This window comes from Ornithodoros turicata, chromosome 2 (genome assembly GCF_037126465.1).
Source record: "Ornithodoros turicata isolate Travis chromosome 2, ASM3712646v1, whole genome shotgun sequence".
Taxonomy (NCBI): Eukaryota; Metazoa; Arthropoda; class Arachnida; order Ixodida; family Argasidae; genus Ornithodoros; species Ornithodoros turicata.
Window position 1 is genome coordinate 101,315,045 of NC_088202.1, and position 23,725 is coordinate 101,338,769.

Sequence of the window (23,725 nt, forward strand, 5' to 3'; positions counted from 1 at the left end):
GGCCCCTTGGCTCCGGTGGTAGTGAACATCTTGACGACGCTCAAGGTTTTAGAAGACAGGGGGCACCGGCTGACCCTCCAATGGGTCTCTAGCCACATTGGAATAAGAGGCAATGAGGTAGCGGATCTGGCAGCGGCTGCTGCCCACCGTAGCCGCTCAGCATCATACTTCCTCAGGAACGGTGTCATGACATCACCCGGTGGTCCCTTCTGTATGCTGTTGCCCCAACTTTTTTATTTGAAATGCAGGCGGTTTCTCTCTCATCTTTACGTCTCTTGTGCGTCGTTTACGACTTAGCGTTGCCTTCACCCATGCACTCCGGTATAGGCTGGGCCACAGCAACACGGCGCTGTGTACAACCTGTGGTTTCCCGGCAACAATCCGACACACATAGAGGTCTGTAGCCAGTACGTATGCGAGCGACGGACCTTTAAATGTCAACACTTGAACTGCTGGATCAGAGGCCATTCAACATCTGCAAAGTTCTCGACCCATGGAGTAACCCTCCACATCAGTGCCGTGCACTTCGCACTTTTTTTTCTTTTTCTTTTTTTGCTTTCTGAGGTCCACTGGCCTTCTTCAAGAACTGTAGTGGTTTCTTTTGTTTTCCGTCCCTATTCATCCTTTCATGTGAACCTTTTTGGAGTGGGGTCGGGTCCTGCACTCAATGCAGGGAACCATCCCACATCATCATCATCCATTCATCTATGTTGTTGTCGTTGTTGAGCTTTTCCCATTCGCGTCTGGGCATGCGCGCCCCACAAAGTGTATAGATTTGTATAGTTTTTCCTTTCTTCTCTTTTTCCCACCTTCCTTTTCCTTCATTTGTTTTACATATAATGAGCCCTAAATAACGCGTCCTGGAATAGCCAGTCCCGAGTAGTTTGGGACATCTAATTTTTTTTTCGTTCACCAATCAGTCAATCATGAGACGATGAACGACGCTGAAGTGAGTGGTAGACAGTCAGCGGAGTCGGTTGGAGTTGGACGGAGTCGATTATTCAACATTAGGAGCGGCGAGAACATCAACAAAACGCTAGGGATTCAACCCAAAGTGTCACAATACAAAAATAATACTGGTCTACTCCAAGGAAGCCGAAGGAGATAACCGTACAGTCAGACCTCGCATCAACACAGCCGTGGTTACACAAGTTATCGTGGATCGACTGAAATCGTCGATGCAGTATAGCTTGGTGACATGAATTCTGAAATGAGACAGCTCAGACGCGGTACAGCTTCGACTCCCAGTTGGATGTAACCGTGGCTAGATAACGGCTACGTTATCGCACACTTGAAAGGCTGTTCTCGAATCGTCTCGACCAATCCAACTTGTTCCTCCACGGACTCCCGAACGGTCCTTCATGTCTGGGGTACGCAATCTGTCACTCTTCCGCCATATCTATCATTCGACATTTCAAAAAACCTCTGGGTGGAGACGTCCTCGAAACAGCTTGATGGGGCACTCGGCCACAGCTGAAATGTGATACCACGCTATGAAACGGCATGGATGTTAAGACAACGTTGTGCTCAACCTGTCGCGTTAAAGAAGATGCACGGCAGGTTCTGACATTGTGTAACTATTTTCGTACGAGTCGGTAGGTGCTGCAAAGAACGTTGGAGATAATTGATAGCAGACCTTTTGACATCTTGGAAGTGTCGGGATGCTGCCTTGCCGTTCATCGGCAGACTGCGCAACGTACAGGTCCGGACAAAAGTTTACGGAACACGCGAGCGGTGTATTTTCCCCTCCGTGCGACACCCCAGCGGCAAGCGGAAGCGGGCTTGTTTATTCGTTCAGAGGGGCGGAGGAGTGCGCCGGTAGCGACACCAATTCAAACTACGTTTCGAGCACATTCAAGCCATACCGAAACTACCGCGGTGTGTCGCTACCAGCGCGCATGCTCTCCCCTCTGAACGAGTTAACGAGTCCGTTTCCGCTCGCCGGTAGGGTGTCGCACCGAGGGGGAAATACACCGCTCGCGTGTTCCGTAAACTTTTGTCGGGACCTGTACGTCAATATCATTTCCTATAAAGTTGCAGGAAAGAGAATCCATCTCGCGATTTTCCCAGCTAATTGCTGTTAATTAATCGATATGGAGTAGCCGGTAACACGCTATAGGGGGCCTACATCTTCACAGCTTGTTATGTATGTGGCAACGGATGGTGACAACAGTGTCGCATGGTACAGCTTGTGGGTAAGGCCGGGTTCACGTCTCAAAGTCTTCAGAAGCTTGCAGCACCGTCCTATCTTCGCGCTGTGCTTTGCAACCATTGTTCGAAATGCGGATGAGACTCATACTAAGTTTGCTAATGTTTGTATCCGGGGGGACGCGAGTCGTCCAGAATCGGAAGGAAGGAAGCCCCTCAACAGTTCATATACGTTAGATTACTTTGATTGTACCTTCACAATTGAGGCTGGTCCTGCGAAGTCTAGCTGCCTTATACACGAGAAACTCTCTTCTGATGAACCAGGTTTGTACTATACGACGTCGTTCTTCTGCCACTTCAAGAGATGGTCATAAGTCCTTGTGACGTTCCACCTCCATGTTGTGTTCCTACTGTAAAAGGAAACCAAAGTCGCAAAAGTGGTGATGGAAGTAACTGCGTCGCCGAAGACAACTGCCATGATGTATTCAGAAAGATTCAGAAAGGCACTCGGGGGATTACTAGGAGTTGTCACTTGAAGAGCAAAAACCGTGATGTTGTGGCTTCTGGAAATCGTTCAACTGAAACGCTAACATAACGGTGCGCAAGAAAGCGTAGTTGATGGACACAGTGGAGTTCTTCTGCATCAGGACTTCACTGCAGAATGAAGCTAAGACGCACACTCGCTTTTCTGGTCTGCCATAGCGGCAGGTTAACGCTGCTCCTCAACTAGGTTCTGCAGGTTCGTGCACACACACACACACACACACATACATTGGATGGTGATGGGGTGCGCGATTCACCAGCAGGTTCGTGCAGAAATCCGCTCTTCCCTTCGCTTTCTTGTATTCGCACTAGAAATAAGGCTAGTAATATTTCATTGGTTGCGAGTGGGACCCGACCCGACGAGGAAGCATGTGAGGAGAGAGCCAGATACCTGATATTCTTTTTATTTCGTGTTTCCTTTTTCCACAAGGCACGATGTTCCACTCTCGGAGTGAAGGTGAATATCGCCTCGACTTAAAATACATTTACTAAAGATCAAATTAGTGAATTACGGACACGTCGTGTCAGCCACTTTGGCCATGCGGTGATCTGGTTAGAAGTCTTTCGAGATTGTTTCTTTCGGGAGATTTTTTCAGGAGATCATTTCATCAGCTGCCGCGCTATCATCACGCTTCAGGAAGCAGCAGTGGCTAAAACGGCGGACACGAAATCCAGAATAATAGCAGCTCGGTTCCATAGAGGGCGCTGGAGGAGAATGGCTCACAACGACTCATATTGACTGAAATCTGAACCTCAGGTGGCGGAACCGGAGAGCTACTCCGCTGCCTCACGAGATGGGGGTGCAGGGCACGACTTAGATCTCACTGCTACTGACAGGCGCATTTCCATGATCTCATTGACATGTTACGCAGATAATCACTTACGTTAAGATACGCAAGTAACATTCATTTCCTGTATAGTTACTTGCCGGTCACAGATCATTCAGCCCATTATGATATATCAGTATCGCCGGCTTATCACTTCGGAACGTCCGCAGTTTCAATACCGTTGGAGCCACTGTCTTCGTGCGCAAAAAGTTGACACGTTTCTGGGCAGAGTTGTGCCGAAAACGTGATTCGCAGAAACTTCGTAGAGACACACAGGAAACGCTATTCGGCTTTGAACTCCAGTCACTTCAATGATTTTGCCCTATTTCGTTCCTCGCCTATTTTGTTTGGAGGTGTTGGTGGTGTTGGTGGCGCCCGGTGTTTGTTTGGGTGGGATGATGTAGTAGTTATAATCTGGTGCTGTTAGATGCAGCAGTTAGTTTGCTGTTGTGCATTTGTGACGACACCAATAGACAAAAGAAACATGTTTCCGTATCTACGAAACACAGCTTAACTTGTGTTAGTAGAACTCACAAGACAATATGTGGGTGTTGGGACGAGTCGCGTGGAGTCACTATATGATGCGGTACATAATGCCGTTAGAAGGAAGACGGAAATAACCAAATCCGACCAACCATGATATCCTACACATCTCGTTAAACCATGCTTCTGAGGTTTTGAGTGAATTGCTCTAGAACGCCCTGGTCGATCTGTGTCCCTCAATAACAAGTTTAGCTTTCCGCGAATATTACTTAATACGTTTTGTTAGTTAATGTCAGTTGTAACTTAATGTTTTCATGTTAGCTAATGTAAGTTAATGCATTAGGTATGAGTAGTCGTTCAGTTCATTTTCGTATTCGAAGCATTTGGTGTCCCCAGTACTCAGACTCTCTTATATCTGACTACAGCATGGATCTGCACATAAATGTGGTTCCCTCATTCTGATGTTGTTTCGTGATGTTACAGCAAGGCGTTCGCTTCGATCCGGACCTGCCACAGACGATTCGCCTGGAATTCGCCAAGAGCAACACAAAGGTTAGCAAACCGAAACAACAGTCTCCTCCTGCCGCAGCCACGCACCCGACACTTCTGCACCCTATTACGGGACGTAAGTAACAAACGGACGCACTGCCCGAATCACACTTTTCTCTGTCCCGTTCCTTTCAACGGGAGAAGCACGGAATAAGGCACTCTACCCAGGAAGAAAAAAGTGCGCTTTTGTTCACGGAATCGGTCCAAATATCGGTGAAAATCACGCGGCACGGAACGCTCACCGATCAATACGGTTACCAGGACTGACCGCACACATTAGCCATAGACACAGATTTCAGTAATTTGACGTTCTTTCACGGCAGTGTCACACAATCATAAAAGCTGTTCGAGGGTTCTTCGCAAATTGTCCGATAGTGATCATAAAGCCGCAAACTGTATGAAGAAGAGTCCCTTCACCGATGTGGTAGTGCTGAGAAAGACGCCGCAGTGTTTGCGACAGTACGGAACTAAAATTTCTTGGTATGCTCCAAGCTCTCACCCGAATGTGGAAACCGAGACTGCCTTCTTCCTTGCTGCCTGGGGTGGCTTCCTTCCAGGGGGTACGTTGCACATCTGTTTTTTTTTTTTCTGCCTCTCTCCCTCGCTTGATCACGGGTTTGGAGATAAGTCTACGACGGTCACTGAAATGCAAACATGAGAACGTAAAATCTGATAAGATCTTAAACTGTAACACGAACAACAACAAATACACTGATGATGATGAATAGGGAAATTCGCTTAAACTGCAAAACCAGATGCTGATGCTACATTCCTGTGGAGAAGGGGGGGGGGGATATACATTTATTAAAAAGGAAAGGTCCTGTGGGGAGCTTTGTTACGCTGAATATAAGCTTTTCAGTGACCGTTACGACTCTTTGATGTTTTCACTCTGTGAACACTGCTGTGCAATGTACCTACATAATTCTGTCCTGATTGGTAGCATTTACTCGGGAAATGTGGTTCCAAGCCGAGATTCTCTGTGACATAATGTCCGACTCTCTCTACCCTTTACGTACACCTCTCTAGAGCGCATGCAAAGTGAGACACTTCCTCAAATAAGCACAGTGGCAACTTCTATGTAACGGCCCGGAATGTTGTCACAATCACTTCTGTGTGCTGTAACTCGTTGCACAGTCGCTGCGGCAAAGGAGCGCTCTCACCGTGTCACTAACACCAAACTGGAATGAAGCATCTCCAGAGTTGTTTATTCGTTTGTTTTGTGTCTTATTTCCTTTCTCGTTATTGCGTTATTTTGGTATGGTGAGTATTCCACGACGCCGAATTGCGACATCCAGTAGCCGCGATACGCTAGCTCCCTGGGAGATAAGTAGAGGTGTACATCCGTCAGCGTTTGTTTCCAGTGACGGTAAAACGTAACAAATAAACTTGCATTGAAAGACCAGATCCGTGGATTTTGGCACGCAGTGCTAGTAGGACTCACATATATATGTACTCACATGTGCACTGCTCCTCTCTCAAACAAAGTCCAGCAGCATGACTCAATGCGATTAGCAGCCGTTGCTGTCACGAATTTTCAGCTCCTCATTGGATTACAGCATCAGCGAAAACTCTTACGGGACTTGAGAAACTATCTCTAAACTGCGAGTATTTAATGAACTCTTTCTAATATTGTAGTTCATGTATTCAATACACAAAGCCGTATTTGTCCTCCGAGCACGCTGCTTTTGTAATAACATTTGAAAAAAAAAAAAAAATATATATATATATATATCTGCTTTCCAAAGCTGGATAGGCAGAGCACTGTGCCGTGCCGAATTTTCCTTGCAGAGGAGCAGGCAGTTACCAGGGTACGCCTGTACAGAGAGAGAGAGAGAGAGAGCGAAGGCGCCTCTCTCCCAGTGCCACATTTTCGGTGTGCACTAGCTTCCGAATGCGGGACTCTATAGCCATGGTACCTCGCGTGGTGTATACGAGAGATAAATCCCCGCATCATCAACATGATTCCTTCGAGAGTGAAAGAATCGTTTCAGAACCCCTTTAAGGTATTTTGTATATTTGAAGATTAATGAAGTACCTACCCTATACGTATTGGGTAGAACCCGTCCCCTACGAGGCGATGTCGCATTTCGGTATTCATGACCACGTGCTCATCGAAGTGGGTGCCTTGCCAGTCATTAAATAACAACGTGAGAGACAGTTAGCATCTAACACATTGCTCATTTACCATTGTCAGGCATACAGCTTTACCTTACTTCACATGGAAACCGTATGTATTGCAGATATTCTTTATTTTACTTAGTTTCGTCAAAGCCTAGCTTCTAGCAAAGTGCAGCTTTCCTTGCAAATATTTTCTAACCTAATGTCGAGTGTACAACTATAGTCAAGTCAATGATAAACCTGATGAAGCGCGGTCCAACACGAGAAAGCTTGCACGTATTAAACTTAGAAAAGCATCAGTGTTGTTTCTGAGTGTTCTACAGATATTTTCTACTTTGACTATCAGCTGGACTCGGCCCTGACAAACGGACAGTGGCAGGGTATTGCCTTGAAGTTATAGTGGGACAAAAGTACATTATTACGTTTACCAATCCCAATATGTATTCCTGACACTATTTCAATTGTTGCCTATACAACATGAGTGTAGGCACTTGAATGAAGGCGAATCCTGTGAAGACTGTCGATGCAGTGTAAACAAACGTGTACTAGCGCACACATTCCTGAGCAGATTGTGTTCGCAATGGCCGAATCCCAATTCACCAAATGCATTGAGTCCAGGAGACTGCCGTATCCTTTGGCCTTCAAAATTGTTGTTCCAACCGGCCAAATGGCCATATGTCCATTCCCAATTTGCTGAATCCCAACTTGCCGGAGGCATCGAAAGGCGGGGGAGAGACGTAATCTTTCGTCCTTCACAGTTGCTGTCCCAACTGGCCAAATGGCCATATGTCCATTCCCATTTTGCTGAATCCCAACTCACTAAAGGCATCGAGGGCCTGGAGACAACCGTAATCCTTTGATGTTCAGAATTCCTGGCTCAACCGACCAAATGGTCTTGTGTCCATTCCCAATTTAATGAATTCCAGTTCGCCGAAGCCATCGAAAGGTGGGAGAGGGCCGTAATCCTTTGGCCTTCAAAATTGGGGTCTCAACCAGCCAAATGGCCATATGTCCATTCCCACTTTGCTTAATCCCAACTCGCCGAAGGCATCGAGGGCCGGGAGACAGCGGTAATCCTTTCACGTTCAAAAACGATGTTCTAACCAGCCAAACGTGTAATGTACCCATTCTCAATTCGCCGAAGGCATCGATGGCCGGGAGACAGCCGGGATGCTTTAGCCTTGTAAACTGATGTCTCAACCGGCCAAATACCCATATGTTCATTTCCGATTTGCCGAATCCCAGATCATCGAAGGGCGGGAGAGAGTCGTAATCCTTTGACTTTCAATATTGTTGTCCAGACCTAACAAACAGCCATATGCCCATTATCGCCGAACTCAACTCGCCGAGGCCATCCAATACCGGGAGGCAGTCGTAAACCTCTGACTTTGAATTACTGTCCCACAGATGGCTATATTCATTCCCAATTTGCCGAATCTCAACTCACCGAAGTCATCGAAGGCTGGGAGACAGCTGCAATCCGCTTACCTTCAAAATTGCTGTGACAACAGGCCAAATGGCCATGCGATCCTTGGACGACGACGACGCGCCTCTGCTGCTACGCGCCACTGCTACGCGCCACTGTTCCTGACACCGCGCCAGTTCTACCAGCACCGACGTAGCGTGAGGCCACGAACATCTGCCCGCTTGGACATTCCATCGCCCCCGGTCAGAAGCCATGACGGAAGGTTTCCGGAACGTTGACGGAATGTTCAGGCCGGAAAATTGTTGACCCAACCGGTCAAATGGCCATACGGCGAATCCCAACTCGCCGAAGGCATCAAAGGCCGGGAGACAGACGCGGTCCTCTGACCTTCCACACTGTTGTTCCAACCGGCGAAATGTCGATATGTTATTTGTCAAATGTCCATTCCCAATTTGCTTAATCAGAACTCGCCGAAGGCATGTAGAGGGACACCACTTCCTCTACACCTGGCGACCCGGACATTGAACACTTTAGTCCGGTAGACAATTCAGCCCTTCGCCATCCCAAATTTTGGAAGACCACCTACCAACCACCCCGGAAGCCATCACTGAAAGTTCGATGCCTATTTCATCCGAGGACTCGCGAAGCGGTGACGCTCCACGCTCATTCAACAACCTCGCATGTCTCCGCGCCGCTCCCGCCTCGCTGAACTCGCAACACAACACGGTCACCAGCACTGCGCAACGCCGCCTCACGCCTCGCGATAGTCCTCCTCGGGCATCAACGAGGGACATCGCGAGCGGACGAGCGCTACGCCGCCCTCGACCGCACCACACTCATCTCCTACGCTAGCGGTCTAGGAACCCAGCCCGCGTTAGCTTCCCACCTGACCTTCCCGATTCGTCCCACACCTTGGCAAATCCAGTAGCCAACCACGTACTGGCAGACAAGACGCACCGTGACCACTGTTCCACCTGGGGCCCGCAGGAAGGTCACAGTGAAGTGTGCTCCCGGCCTCCACCTGCTTTGTGATGGTCCTCCCCGGCACTTCTCTGGCGACAACCCTCATACAGCATTTATGCTCTCGTACCGGTCACGGTACTGTCGCTCACTCGCCCTCGCTGACTCACCTCGACCCGCACTTAACGCACCACTCAGCTCTTCACTGGGACCCGCCCGGATCGCAGCGCACTGCCATCCAACTGCTGCAGCATCAACTGCCACTGACTTTCCAAACTGATGTCCCAATTGGCCAAATAGCCAAATGTCCATTCCCAATTTGCTGAATCTCAACTCGCCGAAGGCATCGGAGGCCGGAAGACGGCCGCAATCCTCTGACCGTCAAAATTGTTGTCCCAACCGGCGAATCGATATGTGCATTCCCAATTTAACAAATCCCATCTCGCCAAAGGAATCGAAAGCCGGGTGTGTGCCGAAATTCTTTGACTTTCGAAACTGATGTCCCAACTGACCAAATGTCATTTCCCAATTTGCCGAATCTGAACTCGCCCGAGGCATCGAAGGCCGGGAGACATCTGCAATCCTCTGACCTTCAAAATTGTTGTCCGAACCGGCCAACTGGCCATATGTGAGCTCCCAATTTGCCGAATCCCAACTCGCTGAAGGCATCGAAGGCCGAGAGAGGGCCGTAATCCCTCGAGTTTAAAAACTGTTGTCCCAACCGGCCGGATGGCCATAGGTTCATTCCTGACTCGCCGAAGACATCGAAGGCCAGGGGACAGTCGCAATCCTCCAACCTTCAAAATTGCTGTCCCAATCCGCCAAATGGCTATATCTCTATTGCCGATTTGACGAATCCCAACACGCCGAAGGCATCGCGGGAGACGGCCGCAATCCTTTGACTTTAAAAACTGATGACCCAATTCCGCCCAAAATGGCCGTATATCCCTTCCCGATTTGCCAAATCCCAACTCAACGAAGACGTCAAAGGCCGGAAGAGAGGCGTATTCTTTTGACTTTCAAAACTGATGTCCCATCGGCTCAAATGACCATATGTATATTCCGAATTCGGGGAAACCCACATCGCCGAAGTCATCGAAGACCGGGAGCGAGCCGAAGAGTGGCGGCTACTGTAGTTAAATTAGGGATGAAATGAAGTATACCTTCTCCGGGTGCAGTAACTCTGTTTAGGTTGACGGAGCTATTTTTGTGCCGTGCTTAGGCTAAACATGGGTATAGACTGATGGAAGGAAAGAGGCCAAAGGAACAAAATGACGTCTGAATATAAAAATTGAATGGAAGCAAGCTGGTGCAGATTCGAAAAAAAGTAACGTATCCTTGAGGTTGAGGGGAAATAGAGACCCAAGACAGAACACGAAGTAGACAGGACAATGTAAGTCTTGTTCTGTGTTCATGTTCTCTTTTGTCTCTCTTTTACTTCAAACTCAAAGATATGCTACCTCATTCGTAAAATGACATCTGTTTACTGTAGGTAGAGCGAACAACGAGTAGAGTGAACGGGGATGCCCGTTCCAGTGACTTGAGCAGGAACAAGACGACACGTGCTTCGTGAAGTTGAGCGTTTTCACTAGGAGGAAAAACACATTTATTTGTTCGTGGCATTTATGATAAATGAATTTCACACCAGAGGCTTGCAGGGCTCTCTCTTGCGTCGGGCTTCATCAAATACGGAAATGTTCGTTGACGTGATGAAACATGTGTAATGCTTTGTGTGAATACTCTGCCATTGCAACTCTGCTCAGGAGTATGCTGCATACAAGTTTATGTAGAGGTCCAGGATCTCCAAAGGAAATATAATTTGGAATCAATTTCTCACCATAGATATCAATCATGACAGCTTCACCGTTCAATTGCGTAGCGTATATGATACGAATGATAAAGTGTATTACGGTTTGTCATATGACATGTATCGATTAATTGTATAGTGCACAGCAAGGTAAGTATCTGTTGTGTGCTGTTCGGTTCTATATGCCGGTACCTGATGAATGGCGCATCTGGGCGTTCCAGAAGAGATCGGAGCCGCCCTGCTGCCTGGTGCCCATGACGGTTGGCCACATCATCCGCTCTCCTACGCCGAAGTGCCCGTCACTACAGCGTTGCACACAGCCACTCTCATGCACCCAGCCCTACATGCTCAGTTGCCCGTAAGTATCCACAGGTCTATGCTTCTCTTACGAATGTATTCAGCTGAAATCTACGAACATCAATACGAGTGGCGGCGACGTCTAGGTTACGGAATCTTTATCATTACTAGGCGGGTGTTATGTGTCCGTCACTAATGAAACTGATGAGTTACTCGTATTTCAGGTCCATAAAATGCGGTACGTTGCATTACGCGAATTTGTGTTTCCGCCATTTTTGCTATTTGTTGGATTGAGTAATATCGGAATACGGGGGAAATATAGGAAAATATTGACAGAATATTGAAGAAATTTGGGTCGTTAGCACATTTATTTGAAAGTAATAGCGAACGGTGAATTCTTTCTAAGCTCCCTCATCATCAGCCTTCCAACAAAATATCTACCTGAAGTCAAATTTTTCGCGGTGCCGCTGGAGCACTCTACTTTCTAGAACATAGATATTTAAGACCATGACATAGCACAGACCGCCCAGCATGTTTAGCGTTGACCATGACACAGACGCGGACAGTCTTGTTCTGCTACAGCTGAAAGCATATTTGCGATTTCCAACGGCTAGGATCGATGCATTACAAAAGCATGGAAAGCGATCGTGCTTAGTACGAAGCCCCAATATGCGTCGGTGGGCCGATCATTCATGGCTGACAGCTAATCATGGACGGGTACCTGCTATTCGCAGCCTCCGCTGACGATGCCTCACCCATTGTCCCACGCGGCGCTGGCCGGAAGCGCGGCTGCTATGCATGCGACCATTCCGCCGCCTCATCTTGTGGCTAGCCCGGCAATGGCATCACCTGTTGGATCGACGTCCTCATCGGCTGTCACGCCTCCTTGCTCGACGCTCTTTGTGGCTAATCTTGGACAGTTCGTCTCCGAACAGGAGCTGAAGGAGCTCTTCGGAAGGTAAGCGGCTGTTGTCTTCAGTTGATGCGCCAACGACAAAATGTCAGCGTAATGAGAAAGAGAGAGAGAGAAAAAAAAAAGAAAAACAATAACAATAACACGAGATGAATCGAATAAACATGGATATGGTGGTTTACATCGTATAGGGAACTGCCGTGAGCATGGTACACGTTATGGTTGAAGACTTCCGTAAGTTTGTGCTCATGCTTCCGCTGTCGCGAGGGCGTGCGAAACAGTGCAGGAAATAAGGAGCATTAGAAGCAAGAGATATTTTTTAAAAATCTTTTTTGCCTACTGGCTCACATACTGAGGAACCTAGCAATAGGCACATCGGATACTGCTCCAATCGTCTGCAACAGGTGCAGGAATTGCCGTGGCCGAATAGTCCCTATAGGAGACACCTTGATCCAGCGCCGGTAACGTGTTGATAACGAGATCGTCATTCCCGCCCCCTACTAAGCAGAAATAAAAGAGATAGAGCGAAAAACTGAAAACTGCCTGTTGTTCTTCTACTCCGACATTATCCAGTCATAAGAGAGCGGTCAATGCAGTTACACAATGCGGAAGATGCTCCATGTTCTTGCTCTTCCTATTTTCGCATCACATCAGTGATCCAATGGGAGCCTAGAGGACCTTACACCAAGAAAATCAAAATGACAAAGTTTCCTTACGAAATAAAAATTACGAAATCGGAACTGGACACCGCGGAACATATGGTCCTTACATTGTTCAGGCCGCAACCATTAACAGCAACAAAAGTGAAGGAAAAAAACGCACGCTTCATAGATTTGGAGTGCCCAACGCTGGCGGTTTTATTGTTGCCAATATTTTCTGCTAGAGCGGTGCGGATCGATCGGACCTGGCGCCCTGGCCTCCGCAAATTACATCTAAATCATGCAAGCTTGATATGTTACACACGTGCAGGCATACGCTTCAGCGAATCAAGCTCTCGCTCAGCGCTTGTCAGAAAGGGTGTTGCAAAATTATTGCGAAGTGCTGTTGTGGTTAGATTTTGCTTAAAACCTTATCTACCCTACAGTTCCTTTACGTTTCTGATTCTAGCATAAAAAAGGGTAAGCCTAAAGTTCCACATCTACTCGTTGCACTCTCATCTAGGCTGTGCTCGGGAATATATATGCATATCTAGGACTCTGTTATTGGCTTATGAAACAAATGGTAGGTTTATGATGTATTGTCCGTGATTGCAAAATGTAAGGTAAGTACCCTTGTGCTCAGCTCTTGGGTTAACAACTTCAGGTGTGTGATTAGGTGATAGATGGCGACGTGTATTGGGCAACTAGCACGAGCCGTTAGGCGGACGGTCCTCATAAAGTCGCACGACAAGCGCAACTTAATTTTTCTTAATGAATTCAAATGAACGCGAAAAGAAGACCGCAGCACACTCCTGTAGGTAGATATCACTGAGAAACTGTCATTCCAAGGAACTTCACGATACGCCCGGATTTTGTGGCATGCGCCATACCACGTGTGACGGGCCATGGGGGACTCGATCACAAGCCCTTCTGCGAAGTTAGCTTGCAAAAGTAAAGAGAGAAGGTAGAAAAGCAGAATCTGTTGCTAGTAGAACTTTTCGCTACTGATAGAATAGTTAGGAAGCAAGCGAGCTGATGATATAGATCCGGGCACTTTTCGTGGCAGAAGAATCCCCGGCTTTATCTCGCGAGACAACTATGACCGCGGGCGACCCCACAGTGGTCGGCCTGGCTGGTGAATCTCATTTGCTCTTTCCAATGATATGGTAACATAAGTTTCAGATATACATTATTGATTTTAAAAAAAAAGCATTAACGATATCTCAGTTTTCTTTTCTTTTACCTCGGGTAGCAGACGACGAATGATCGCAGCAAGGTTGCTTCGTGAGCTCTAATTCTTTTGGGTGTACTAATGCTAATGACATCACACGCATCGTGAGCGTATACTAGGGACATATGATTATTTGGAAAATCAACGCGCTTTGTTTGCATGAAATGTTAGCGCAGATATGCACGCGGCATACGCGCACGTATTTCACTTTAAAAAAAATCGTGAACGCTCACAATTTTTCTAATTTTGATCTGTCATGTGTAGGAGGATGATTTCACCCACTATGCGTTTTGTGGGAGTGGAGTTCGTAAATTACACGTGATGGTGGTGATGATAGGAACAAGAAAAGAACCTGCGCTTATTTTAACAGGTCACAGCGAAAAAAATGGTGTGGAGACACCACAGACCAGAGCACTATGTCGCGTCTCCTACTGGGAGCAGGTTAACTGTTATACGGCTATAGGCGGGTCGCTCTGAAATGGAAGGAAACTCTCTTAAGAAGGCCGGTGACGTAATCACGACGGAATGACATGCCTCCTTACACAGAGATTTTCTCCCAGAATAGCCCTCACAAAGTCGGAGAGAAGGAGAACTTCTAACGATCCTCAGCGTCCTACATCTACGCCCGTTTTACTCTGTCCCGGAAGACCCCTACCTGCAAATCCGTGCGGATCCGTGTAACTCTGCAGGTTGACATATCTCGTACGCAAGGTTACAAATAGCTTTTTTTTTCATTACTTCAAGTTTATATTTATGTACTGTATGAAAATTTCGTTTTCGGATAAATAAAGATATCAAATAATTTCAAGGGAATATTAGCGAAATATACGATCTGCGATTATTGTCTTTCAAATTTCGGGCATATATTGTACAAAGATCGTGAAATTTTGTAAGAACCTTTCCAGGGAAGCAGCTCCGAAGCAATGAGCACTGTAACCGTGAGCACACTCTGACATCCGGGTCATAGAACATCATTTAACTCATCATCATAAGAAATCCAAGAGAAAGACTGTGTTACATGTTACGGGAAAGCATATACCGCTCTCAGCATTACTTGCAGTATACTGAAAGCTTGGTTGTCTTTTCCTAGGGGAGCTACCAAAAAAGGATGCAGTTCGAAGATATACTGCTCCAAATTTGCGACTCTGAAATAAAGCTAATTTTACTGGATACCGTTTTAAGTGCGTCAAGCTGCATGAAAGGTTAGGTCAACTCGCTAATCGTGGATTACTTCGAGGGGTGTCTCGATGACGCCTTTCGACGTAGCTCGCCAATCGAATCGCTCACATTCCTGTCTTACAAATGTTGTTGCTTCATACAATGAAGTGGTATTGCTTCCTAGAAGGGATTAAATGTATCACGTGCCAGCGCAAGAAGCACCGTAGTCTACACCCTGGCGAACACAGCCGGTTCGTAGATAGCCACATAACATCACCGAGGACTCAAGACGGGTATCTCTCACAACCCTGAACTTTGTGCTATGCATTTTCTCGTTGTGCCAAGTCAGTGACTGTTGTACATGATGCTGTTGTAGTGTATCCCATTGTAGTTGACTGCGCCACGCCATGTGCACGTCTGTGTGTTCTAACATGCATTGCCTGACATCATAGCATCGCTCTTTCTGGCATAACTGCATGCTTGTCTCTATCTCCCTTTTTGCACGCTGTTCCCATTATCTCAAAATTAACCATCTACAGAAGGTTTCACAGCAGGCTCGGCGTTGAAAAGTACGCGGAAGTTAACGAGGACGGGCCCAAGACTTTTCGTAGGCATTCTGACGAATGCTAAACAAACTGTAGCCCCACAAGTTTAATAACAAGCAGTTTCTTAATAAAGTGCATCAATATACATCAAACAGAGCACGATCCATATCGGGTGAGCAACACACGTCCAGTATGACGCCCTTATGCTGGTACAGGAAAGGTGAGGTCTGAGCGCGCGGAGCAGCTTGGCGGCCTTGTTCGATTCAAAGAAAACTAACAATACATATCAGGCATTAGCTCACGTCTGCCTGTCATTTGAAGTCGATGACGTGGCCTTACTTGAGCTTATTTTTCTTACAGACTCAAACACGACAGTTTCTTAGTACGACGCGTCAGTCCGAACTCGCTCTCTCAAAATTTCACTTGATTTTAAATTGAATTGAATTTGAACCATTTTGCACGCGGCGGTATTTCTACAGCCTCACAGAGAGGAGGCCCGCATATTGCGAGTGGTTATGCAGAGTATGAGCGTAGTCAGCGCGTAGAACGTCGTTAAAATGTTCCCGATTCAGTACACATATACGGAAACTCCGAGATAATGAAAACAATAACAGCGAGCTACTCGAGTAAGCATTGAGAAACCGCGGAGACTGGACTCTCAACGCTCATTATTTTCTAATTTCAGTTTCCCGGGTTTTTGCCGCTTGCGTATGCACAATAAGGGCGGTGCTCCCGTAGCTTTTGTCGAATATCAAGTAAGTACTGCCTCTGTACACGTTTTAGCGAAAAACTGCAGTGAGCCACCGGTTTTTTCGAGAAAGAACTTAAACGAAAAGTCTGTATGAAGTAGCATTTCAGTGTGCTCCTTGTGAGAGCCAGTGCTTGCTTATTTTACTGAATGACTCCCATTACACCACTCTTTCTGGTCCTTGTTGCATGTCCCTTTACTGCACGATATCATGATATTTTTGAATGCATTCATTAACCACGGTGTACGAGCCTCGCATTACTGACAGATACGATATGCATATTGGTTGTCTGCGTTACCTGTCCGTTGATGTGCGTATGATTATTAACAGGAATGTTACAGATAAGTGAAATAGCAATCTGGCAGATTGATACAAATAACAAATAGCACTTGAAATGGGAACAATTTGGGAAAGTCCGGGGTGTACCGTCCTGATATCTTTTATGTGCACGGTGCTTCTTAATGACGAAGAAGTCTAGGTCGCACTACCAACACCTAATACATGCATAGTAGTACCTACGTTTTGTGAGGCAGAATCAGCACCGTCATCATCACGATCGTCGCCATCATCTTCGGGGCGCGAGCATTCGAGCAAACAAGGAAAGAAAATCAAAGGCCTTGGGATTATTTCTTCTTTTATGACTACTTGTGTGTCGAACCAATTTTAACGAAGAAAATGCATTACTCAATTTTTGTATTGTCGACTGATTAGGTGAGTCGCAGTAAGTCAATTATCAATGAGTCAATTTGACATTATTTGCCACAAGATAGCGCAGAAAGCCTGCCCGCACGATAGTGGTTTTCCTTATCGATGAAACAGACCCTTTAGATGCAGAATCATCGGCACATTCCTAATATAACATAGTAACAGAACACAATCTAGCTGGTGTAATTGCGACGACGGCAGCATCTCCTTGAGTTTGAGGAGTTCCGAGACAAGGACGAAAGCAACGCGGAAAGGGACGAGTTTTTCCTTATTGTTTCCTCGTCCCTTTCGTCCTCGTTCCGGAAGACCTCATACTTAAGGAGGTGCTATCGTCGTCACTTTCTTAGCGCCGAAAGAAATATAAAGGAATAAAACAGATAAAACGCGAGCTAGTAGAGTTGCGATGGTGACAGTCAGATAGCCAAGATGAAGCCATCCGATCCTGAAGGTTGAATTCTTTGCGTTGTCGAACACTATGCATGCACAGCATCTAATATTTTAACATGTATGTGAATGCTCTAATCTACACATTCTTCTTTCACAAAACACTTCACGCAACTAAAGTGTAGAAATTACTACGGCGCAGAAAATTGAAACTTCGTTCGCACAGCCAAGCAGCAAGGTTGCCACCCTAGGTATCGTTTGTGCGCAACGCACAGCACATTTTGCGTAATTCATCAGCCGTTATTCGCACCACGTTGAAAAAGCATATCTGAAGATGCTGATAGGCTGAAGATACAGCAAAAAAAGAAGAAAAACTTTTCCGAACTTCGTTTTCAAACATGAGTTCGTTCTCTAATACGGTTTGCCAGCATAGGCTGGTGCTCGTGGCTATATCCTGCTATAGGGCTGTACGAATAGCCACTTTGTAACCGAAGCCAATAGTTATCTGATCGAACTGAATACATGCGCACGAGCAGCGAGAGCGATGCGAAAACGAATACCCACCGGATGCCGCCTCATGTGATTCACAAGGCCGCCTCATGTGATGAATTCAATGTGGTAGGTTAAACTTGTCTGGGTTAGAAATGGAACCCTCAAAGAAAACCCGGGCTTAAGCCTTAAAGACCTTCTACAGAAAAACCCAGTCTCTTTGTATTTTCTTTTTTGTTTTGATATATCAAATTTTACGTCTCAATTACATCTCAAAAGAACGACGATAAAACCTGAGACGAGAAACAGAAAAATAAGAACACGACACGTGTCGTCACACGTGAGAACGTGCCGTGTTGTTATTTTTCTGTTCCTCGTCTCAGGTTTTATCGTCGCTTTTACAATATACCAGCTTGCCTGCACTCTTGCACTTCTAACATCTCAAAGGCTCCCCGAGAATCAAGAAAAGTGGCCTGTACTTGAAACCATTGATTGAGACAGACTCGTGTTGTGCCTTACATCACTTATGAACATATAAAAGCTAATGAGATCGCAGAACAGTACGCAACACTTGTTGGCATAGCTCCATTACTGTAACTGCCAGGGGCGTGTGAACGAACCCCACATACCCCACACCAAGCAAACATCGTTCTTTTTATCCAGGATTTGCACGTTCACTCGTATGAGGGCTGCTTAGCGCGTGTCTTCCCATTTCGCCTATTCCCATTTTGCCTAATGCTTCTTAGCAGATTATCTCGCCATCCCTTAGCAGGTTCACCGACCTCGAACTGCAGGGGGTCCCATTTGGCCTAATGTATGCTGCAGACAGTCCCACTTCGCCTACTAATCCGTGTTACGTAAGAAAGAAGGCGGTCCTCTGGCATGCTGCCAAAAGTCAATTTCGGATCTTCATATAACTTTACATGCAACCTTGTTGGTTTCACTGAAGCATGAGGTCTGTATTTATAATTCATATTACACTAGGGTTTCTTCCCTCATCTGTTGGTTCACAAATATAGACTGTGCAAGAGTGAAAACATAGTTTTTATTTACATTTTTTAAAATTAAAAGGACAGCTTTGTTTTCTGCACTTCAAAATTCTTCCAAATTTGCAGCTCTACTCAATATGCATCGAGGTACGACATCATGTCCCGTTCGCCATTCTGAATTATTGACTGCTCAATGACATTCTTAAGTAACATCACAACTTTTTATTAATTCCAACGCCCTACGACGGCTTTTTCAACTGACCCTTAGTGATTTGGGAGAAATTCACAGCACGCCCTGGAGGAGACTAGAATTTGCACGACACCGACCAGAAAAGGAATTCCTGTCGGAAAATATTTCCGTGTATAACTCCCACCGTTAGATAATGCGCAGGCCCTCTTCAGAGCACCTTTTTACCGAATAACGCGCTCGTTATACACCGGAAAATACGGTAGTTAGGTTGAACGTGGGCTAAGGCATCTCGCTCGGTGGTGTCGTGCTAACTGGGAGGCGGTGGGTTCGAATCCTACCACCGGTTGTGCTGTCTGAGGTTTTCCCTGGGTTTTCCGAAGACTTTCGAGACGAATACCGGCACAGTTCCCCCTGAAGTCTGCCCAAGACGCATATTAACCCCCTATCCCCCCACTCCTTCCTGCTGTCCTCTCTCCATCTGTTCTCATCTGTACGTCGCTCATAGCCACCTCTCATCTCCACATAGCCACATCTCGCTCATAGCCACCTCGCCGTCGCTCATAGCTTCGCGGCGCTAACAGGAAAGAAAAAAAAAAGAGTTAAATTAAACACGACTATAGAGACACCAGTTTCCATATTTAACATCGCTCAGGTGACACTGAACATGGCTCGAAACCTTGTTTCATTCGACATGCTGTCCATCAGGAGTCACTATGTAAAATGCGTGTGAAATGTTTTTGTTATATTTGTACATTATATTTACACCTTATATTTGCAAATGTAAAGGGTCTTTGTTTCTGACGACGTAAGGTAGTTGTCCGACGAGCACATTCATTTCTTGAACACGTCATCATCGGGTCGGAGCGTGTAAATAACGCCCACTTGCCGACAGTCCCGTTTTGCCTAATGAGATTGCACGGCAGTCCCATTTCGCCTAACGGCTGTTACCCCTTCCGCCTCTTTAATCCGATAATCCGGGTTAGGCAAAATGGGAATAGGCGAAATGGGATGTAACCGCTTAGCGCAGGTAACGTTTTTTGTAGAATAGTAAGCAAGATCCGTTGCTTCGCATAAACAGATTCGCTCGCGCCGTCGCTACACCTCTGACGACAACTCTCTGACGAAATATGTCCGCACATGTTATTCACATCGGAAAAGAAAAGTCATTAACTAAATAACCGAATACCTTAAGTGGAAGCTCTTTAACACATTTGGAGTCACTCTGCACTGCGTGTAGCATGGGTTCTATTACGCCAGCTTCCTGTATGCAGAAAGTTCTTAGTGTAGTAATCCTTCGAACTTCAGCTCGCCCTCCCTCTGGCGATGGGTTTCGGACGACCCTGGTTACCGCAGATAAACCTCCTGTGAGCGCTACTAACTTTCGCACAGCTGATGGGCACCCAATATGAGTGGTCTAGAAGACAGTAATAACAGTAAATTGGTACGCTAGTGCTTGCATGTAGCAAGAGTACGGTGGTACAATATGAGACACGCGTACTGGACCAACATAGGCAGAAACGCTGGCTTTGCTAAGATTTATCACCAACGAAAGCCGTGCATGAGTATTCCCTACTCTTGGTTGCGCACTTCGCGACAGCACACGTATGAGTCCAAAGAGCAGCCATCAGAGAACGCAGAATACCTTCTTACAGGACAAGACAGAAAATTACATGCGCGAGTCACAGTGACAAAATTCGATCACGTGTTCACCTTGAGGGTAGGTGGTGGTGGTGCTGGTGAAAGGGCTCGCCATTGTCGGCCTCATAGAGGTGGGCAACGTCACGACTGACGCCCTGGGGAAATATGCGTCCTGGGCCGACTTCTAAGGGAACTGTGCCGACATATGTCTGAAAGCGTCTGAGGAAAACCCAGGAAAAACCCAAGACAGCACAGCCGGCACCGAGAGGGTAACAAACACCCAATGTCATTGTACAGCAAATGAAGAGACGACTAGGCTCTACAATGAAACTGACTTTATGAATGGTTTCGATGCTGCGGCGAAAACGAAAGCTCGGAGCGCGTGCCCGATGGAAATGATGTTGATGTTGTTGTGACTGCGTAGTGATGCGTTTGTAAAGGCTTGCAGCACTATTTTTCTGGAACTTCACCTATATGGTGACAGATGGTGCCACAACCGCACAGTTAGGCGAAAATAGCATCTGTCCTTTCCTTTTTTTTTTCCTTTCTGGGGGACCATCGTTTTAGGCGTTCTTTATGGGAGTAGCAGAATTCGTGAGGTGATGAATTCAATTTTTTCCCCTTTTTTTACGTTCAAACTCAACTCAACTCAGCATCGGTCCAATTTATGCGGTGGGCCAAATTAGGCAAGTTTCCCTTATTCGGGGGTGTCTGACTTCGAAGCGCCCTTCGCTTCGTCGAAATAACTTCCGAACCTTGCTAGCGTTTCGGCGACCACATCAAGTAGAAACGGCATGGGTGCTTTCTTGCATAGCTGACAATTCACCGTACGTTAACTGCTGCGAGACGCTGAATACCAGTAAACGAAAGCACCAAAGAACATGTGAAACGAGGAGTATCCTCTTTCGTAGTGAAAGAAACACAGTGTGACGCTACCTCGGTGTTGTTTAAGGAAGCCATGCAACAGAAGTTCACAGTGCTAAGTCTAAGTCCGCTGTAAGGTGTCGGAGATGGGCGCTTGATACAGGCAGTCAGATAAGCAACGCTCACTTTGTTGCGTACCTCCTCTTATGGCGTTCTCGGGTTTACGTGAGCAGATTTGGAACTATTCGAATATATTCAGTGTGAAAGATATGTGATTCGATTCTAAAATGGAATATACAATTTTATATTCGGTTCAGAATGCGAAAAATTCGAATGTTCGCACAACCTTCATAGCTTCACATTTCGCTTCAGAATTGGTCGAGTAATTTGCACTGTGCAAACATGAACTAGAAGGGAGGAGAACTGGTGGATACATGAAACAGTCAACATTTCCTTTAGTCTGAGGAGAACTTGGACGACACACTCTGTGTCCACATCGTTTTTGTGTGCGTCGTGCAAGTCCTCCTCAGACTCAAGGGAATGTCGCCCGTTTCACTTTGCAGTGTGCCTTGACAGTTACTCACGCTAAGTGTAATTGCTGCTTCCTACGAGAGCATATACCATTATGCGGCGTCGTTATACAATACTGTTGATGATGCTTATTGTGGTGTTGCGTTGTCCCTCACATTATGACTTGGCTTACTCTAACTTCGATGTAGTAGTGTCAGTTTCTTGCACTTGACATGCCGAGACATAAGAAACATGCGATAAGTTTAGAATAGTTGCGCACCCAGATTATTTTTCCTAATATTTGCATTGTTACTCCACGTGACTTCGCAATGCCGCCGCTTGCATATTTGCATTCGGTGTAATATAAAGCGAAAAGTTGCTCTCAGTGATAATAGTTTAAGTTTCTCTGGGCAAACGTACGGTGCTGTTATGCTAAAGAATCATGCAGGAAGCATACCTTATCCCTCTTTCACCATGCTGACTTTCTGTGAAGAAGAGAGAGAGAGAAAGCGCGCCTGATCAACATGCGGACAAGAGCACACTACCAGCGACTGTATATATATACAGCGGTCATGAGGAGCAATTATGTTGTGCGAGCTGTACACAATTTAACAGACTGAGTTAACGTGAGTTGAATGGATTCTGTAGGCAGCAATGGACCCATCGTAGTTCCGTTTCAGAGCGGCAAAAACCGTAATGTGTCCGCGCTGCTGTGTACGAAGCACGGAACATTTCCGATTGCAAGGACGCTGTTTTGTAGCGTGCATTAGCGTGACCTGTGACACGGGTGGGGTTCCCCAGTTGAGACGGGTGTTATTGTCTGCTTTCAGGACGTCCACCATGCAACACATGCTATGAAAGCCCTCCAGGGCTTCCAACTGTTCTCCTCCGATCGGGGCGGAGTCCGTATTGAATTCGCCAAAAACAGGATGGGAGAGGTGAGGACAACTACTTAACACCACTTCCCACTGGACACCTTCCCTCTTTTTACCTGACCTCCCACCGTAGGCTTGATCGTGTTCCCTTTCCGTGTTCAACCCCTCCCGAATGAAATGCATGACGAAGCGACCAAGGCGTACTTATGCTAGCCCGTATAGCGTAACTGTTGTCCTCGCTTTTTTTCTTCCCCTGCATACTGCATGACATGATTTCTTTCTTTTCTGTTTTCATTCTTGCATAGAGAAATGGCCAGAGTGTCCTTTTCATTCACTATATGTACTTCTCTGCGCTGGTCACAGCTGTGTGGCCTGACGCCAACGGCACTAGCACGCCGGGCATGCGCTTTCTTCCTACATTTTGAGTACGTTTCTGTAGCTTCACATTGTGTACACTCCGTGCAGACTGTAATATTCTAAGTTAATCGTCCACGTGATAGAGTGATACTGTTTGAGGAAAATAGGAGAACGAAACCGAAACCATTGATGTACATACAAAAAGATCGGAAAGCCGGATCACGGGTGCGGTTTTTCGGTATATTACACGATGTCTAGTGCGGCACTACATGTGGCATCGTTATGCCTATCACACGTATGTTCACTGAAAAGACATTATATCTTAGTGAGTA

General features: G+C 46.4%; 1 protein-coding gene and 1 long non-coding RNA gene across 10 annotated transcripts in view; one reads left to right on the top strand and one right to left on the bottom strand.

Moving 5' to 3' along the window:
* Positions 1–23,725, top strand: part of LOC135385849 (RNA-binding protein with multiple splicing 2-like) — a 202,278-nt gene that overhangs the window by 170,086 nt on the left and 8,467 nt on the right. For 2 of the 6 annotated variants that reach the window (XM_064615416.1, XM_064615420.1), the window contains 6 exons: positions 4,485–4,626; positions 6,745–6,777; positions 11,086–11,219; positions 11,893–12,116; positions 16,329–16,398; positions 22,992–23,099. In XM_064615416.1, the coding sequence (XP_064471486.1) occupies positions 4,485–4,626; positions 6,745–6,777; positions 11,086–11,219; positions 11,893–12,116; positions 16,329–16,398; positions 22,992–23,099 (711 nt within the window). Of the gene's footprint in view, positions 1–4,484; positions 4,627–6,744; positions 6,778–11,082; positions 11,220–11,892; positions 12,117–16,328; positions 16,399–22,991; positions 23,100–23,725 lie in introns of all 6 variants that reach the window. The other 4 variants (XR_010420516.1, XM_064615417.1, XM_064615419.1 and 1 more) reach the window with 4 other exon arrangements.
* LOC135385851 (uncharacterized) overlaps positions 1–23,725 on the bottom strand; it is a 112,230-nt gene that overhangs the window by 47,196 nt on the left and 41,309 nt on the right. For 2 of the 4 annotated variants that reach the window (XR_010420517.1, XR_010420518.1), the window contains exons 2-3: positions 5,050–5,191; positions 2,402–2,558 (exon numbers count right to left, since the gene is read on the bottom strand). This is a non-coding gene — a long non-coding RNA (uncharacterized LOC135385851). Of the gene's footprint in view, positions 1–2,401; positions 2,559–5,049; positions 5,192–6,589; positions 6,668–23,725 lie in introns of those variants that run through there. The other 2 variants (XR_010420520.1, XR_010420519.1) reach the window with 2 other exon arrangements.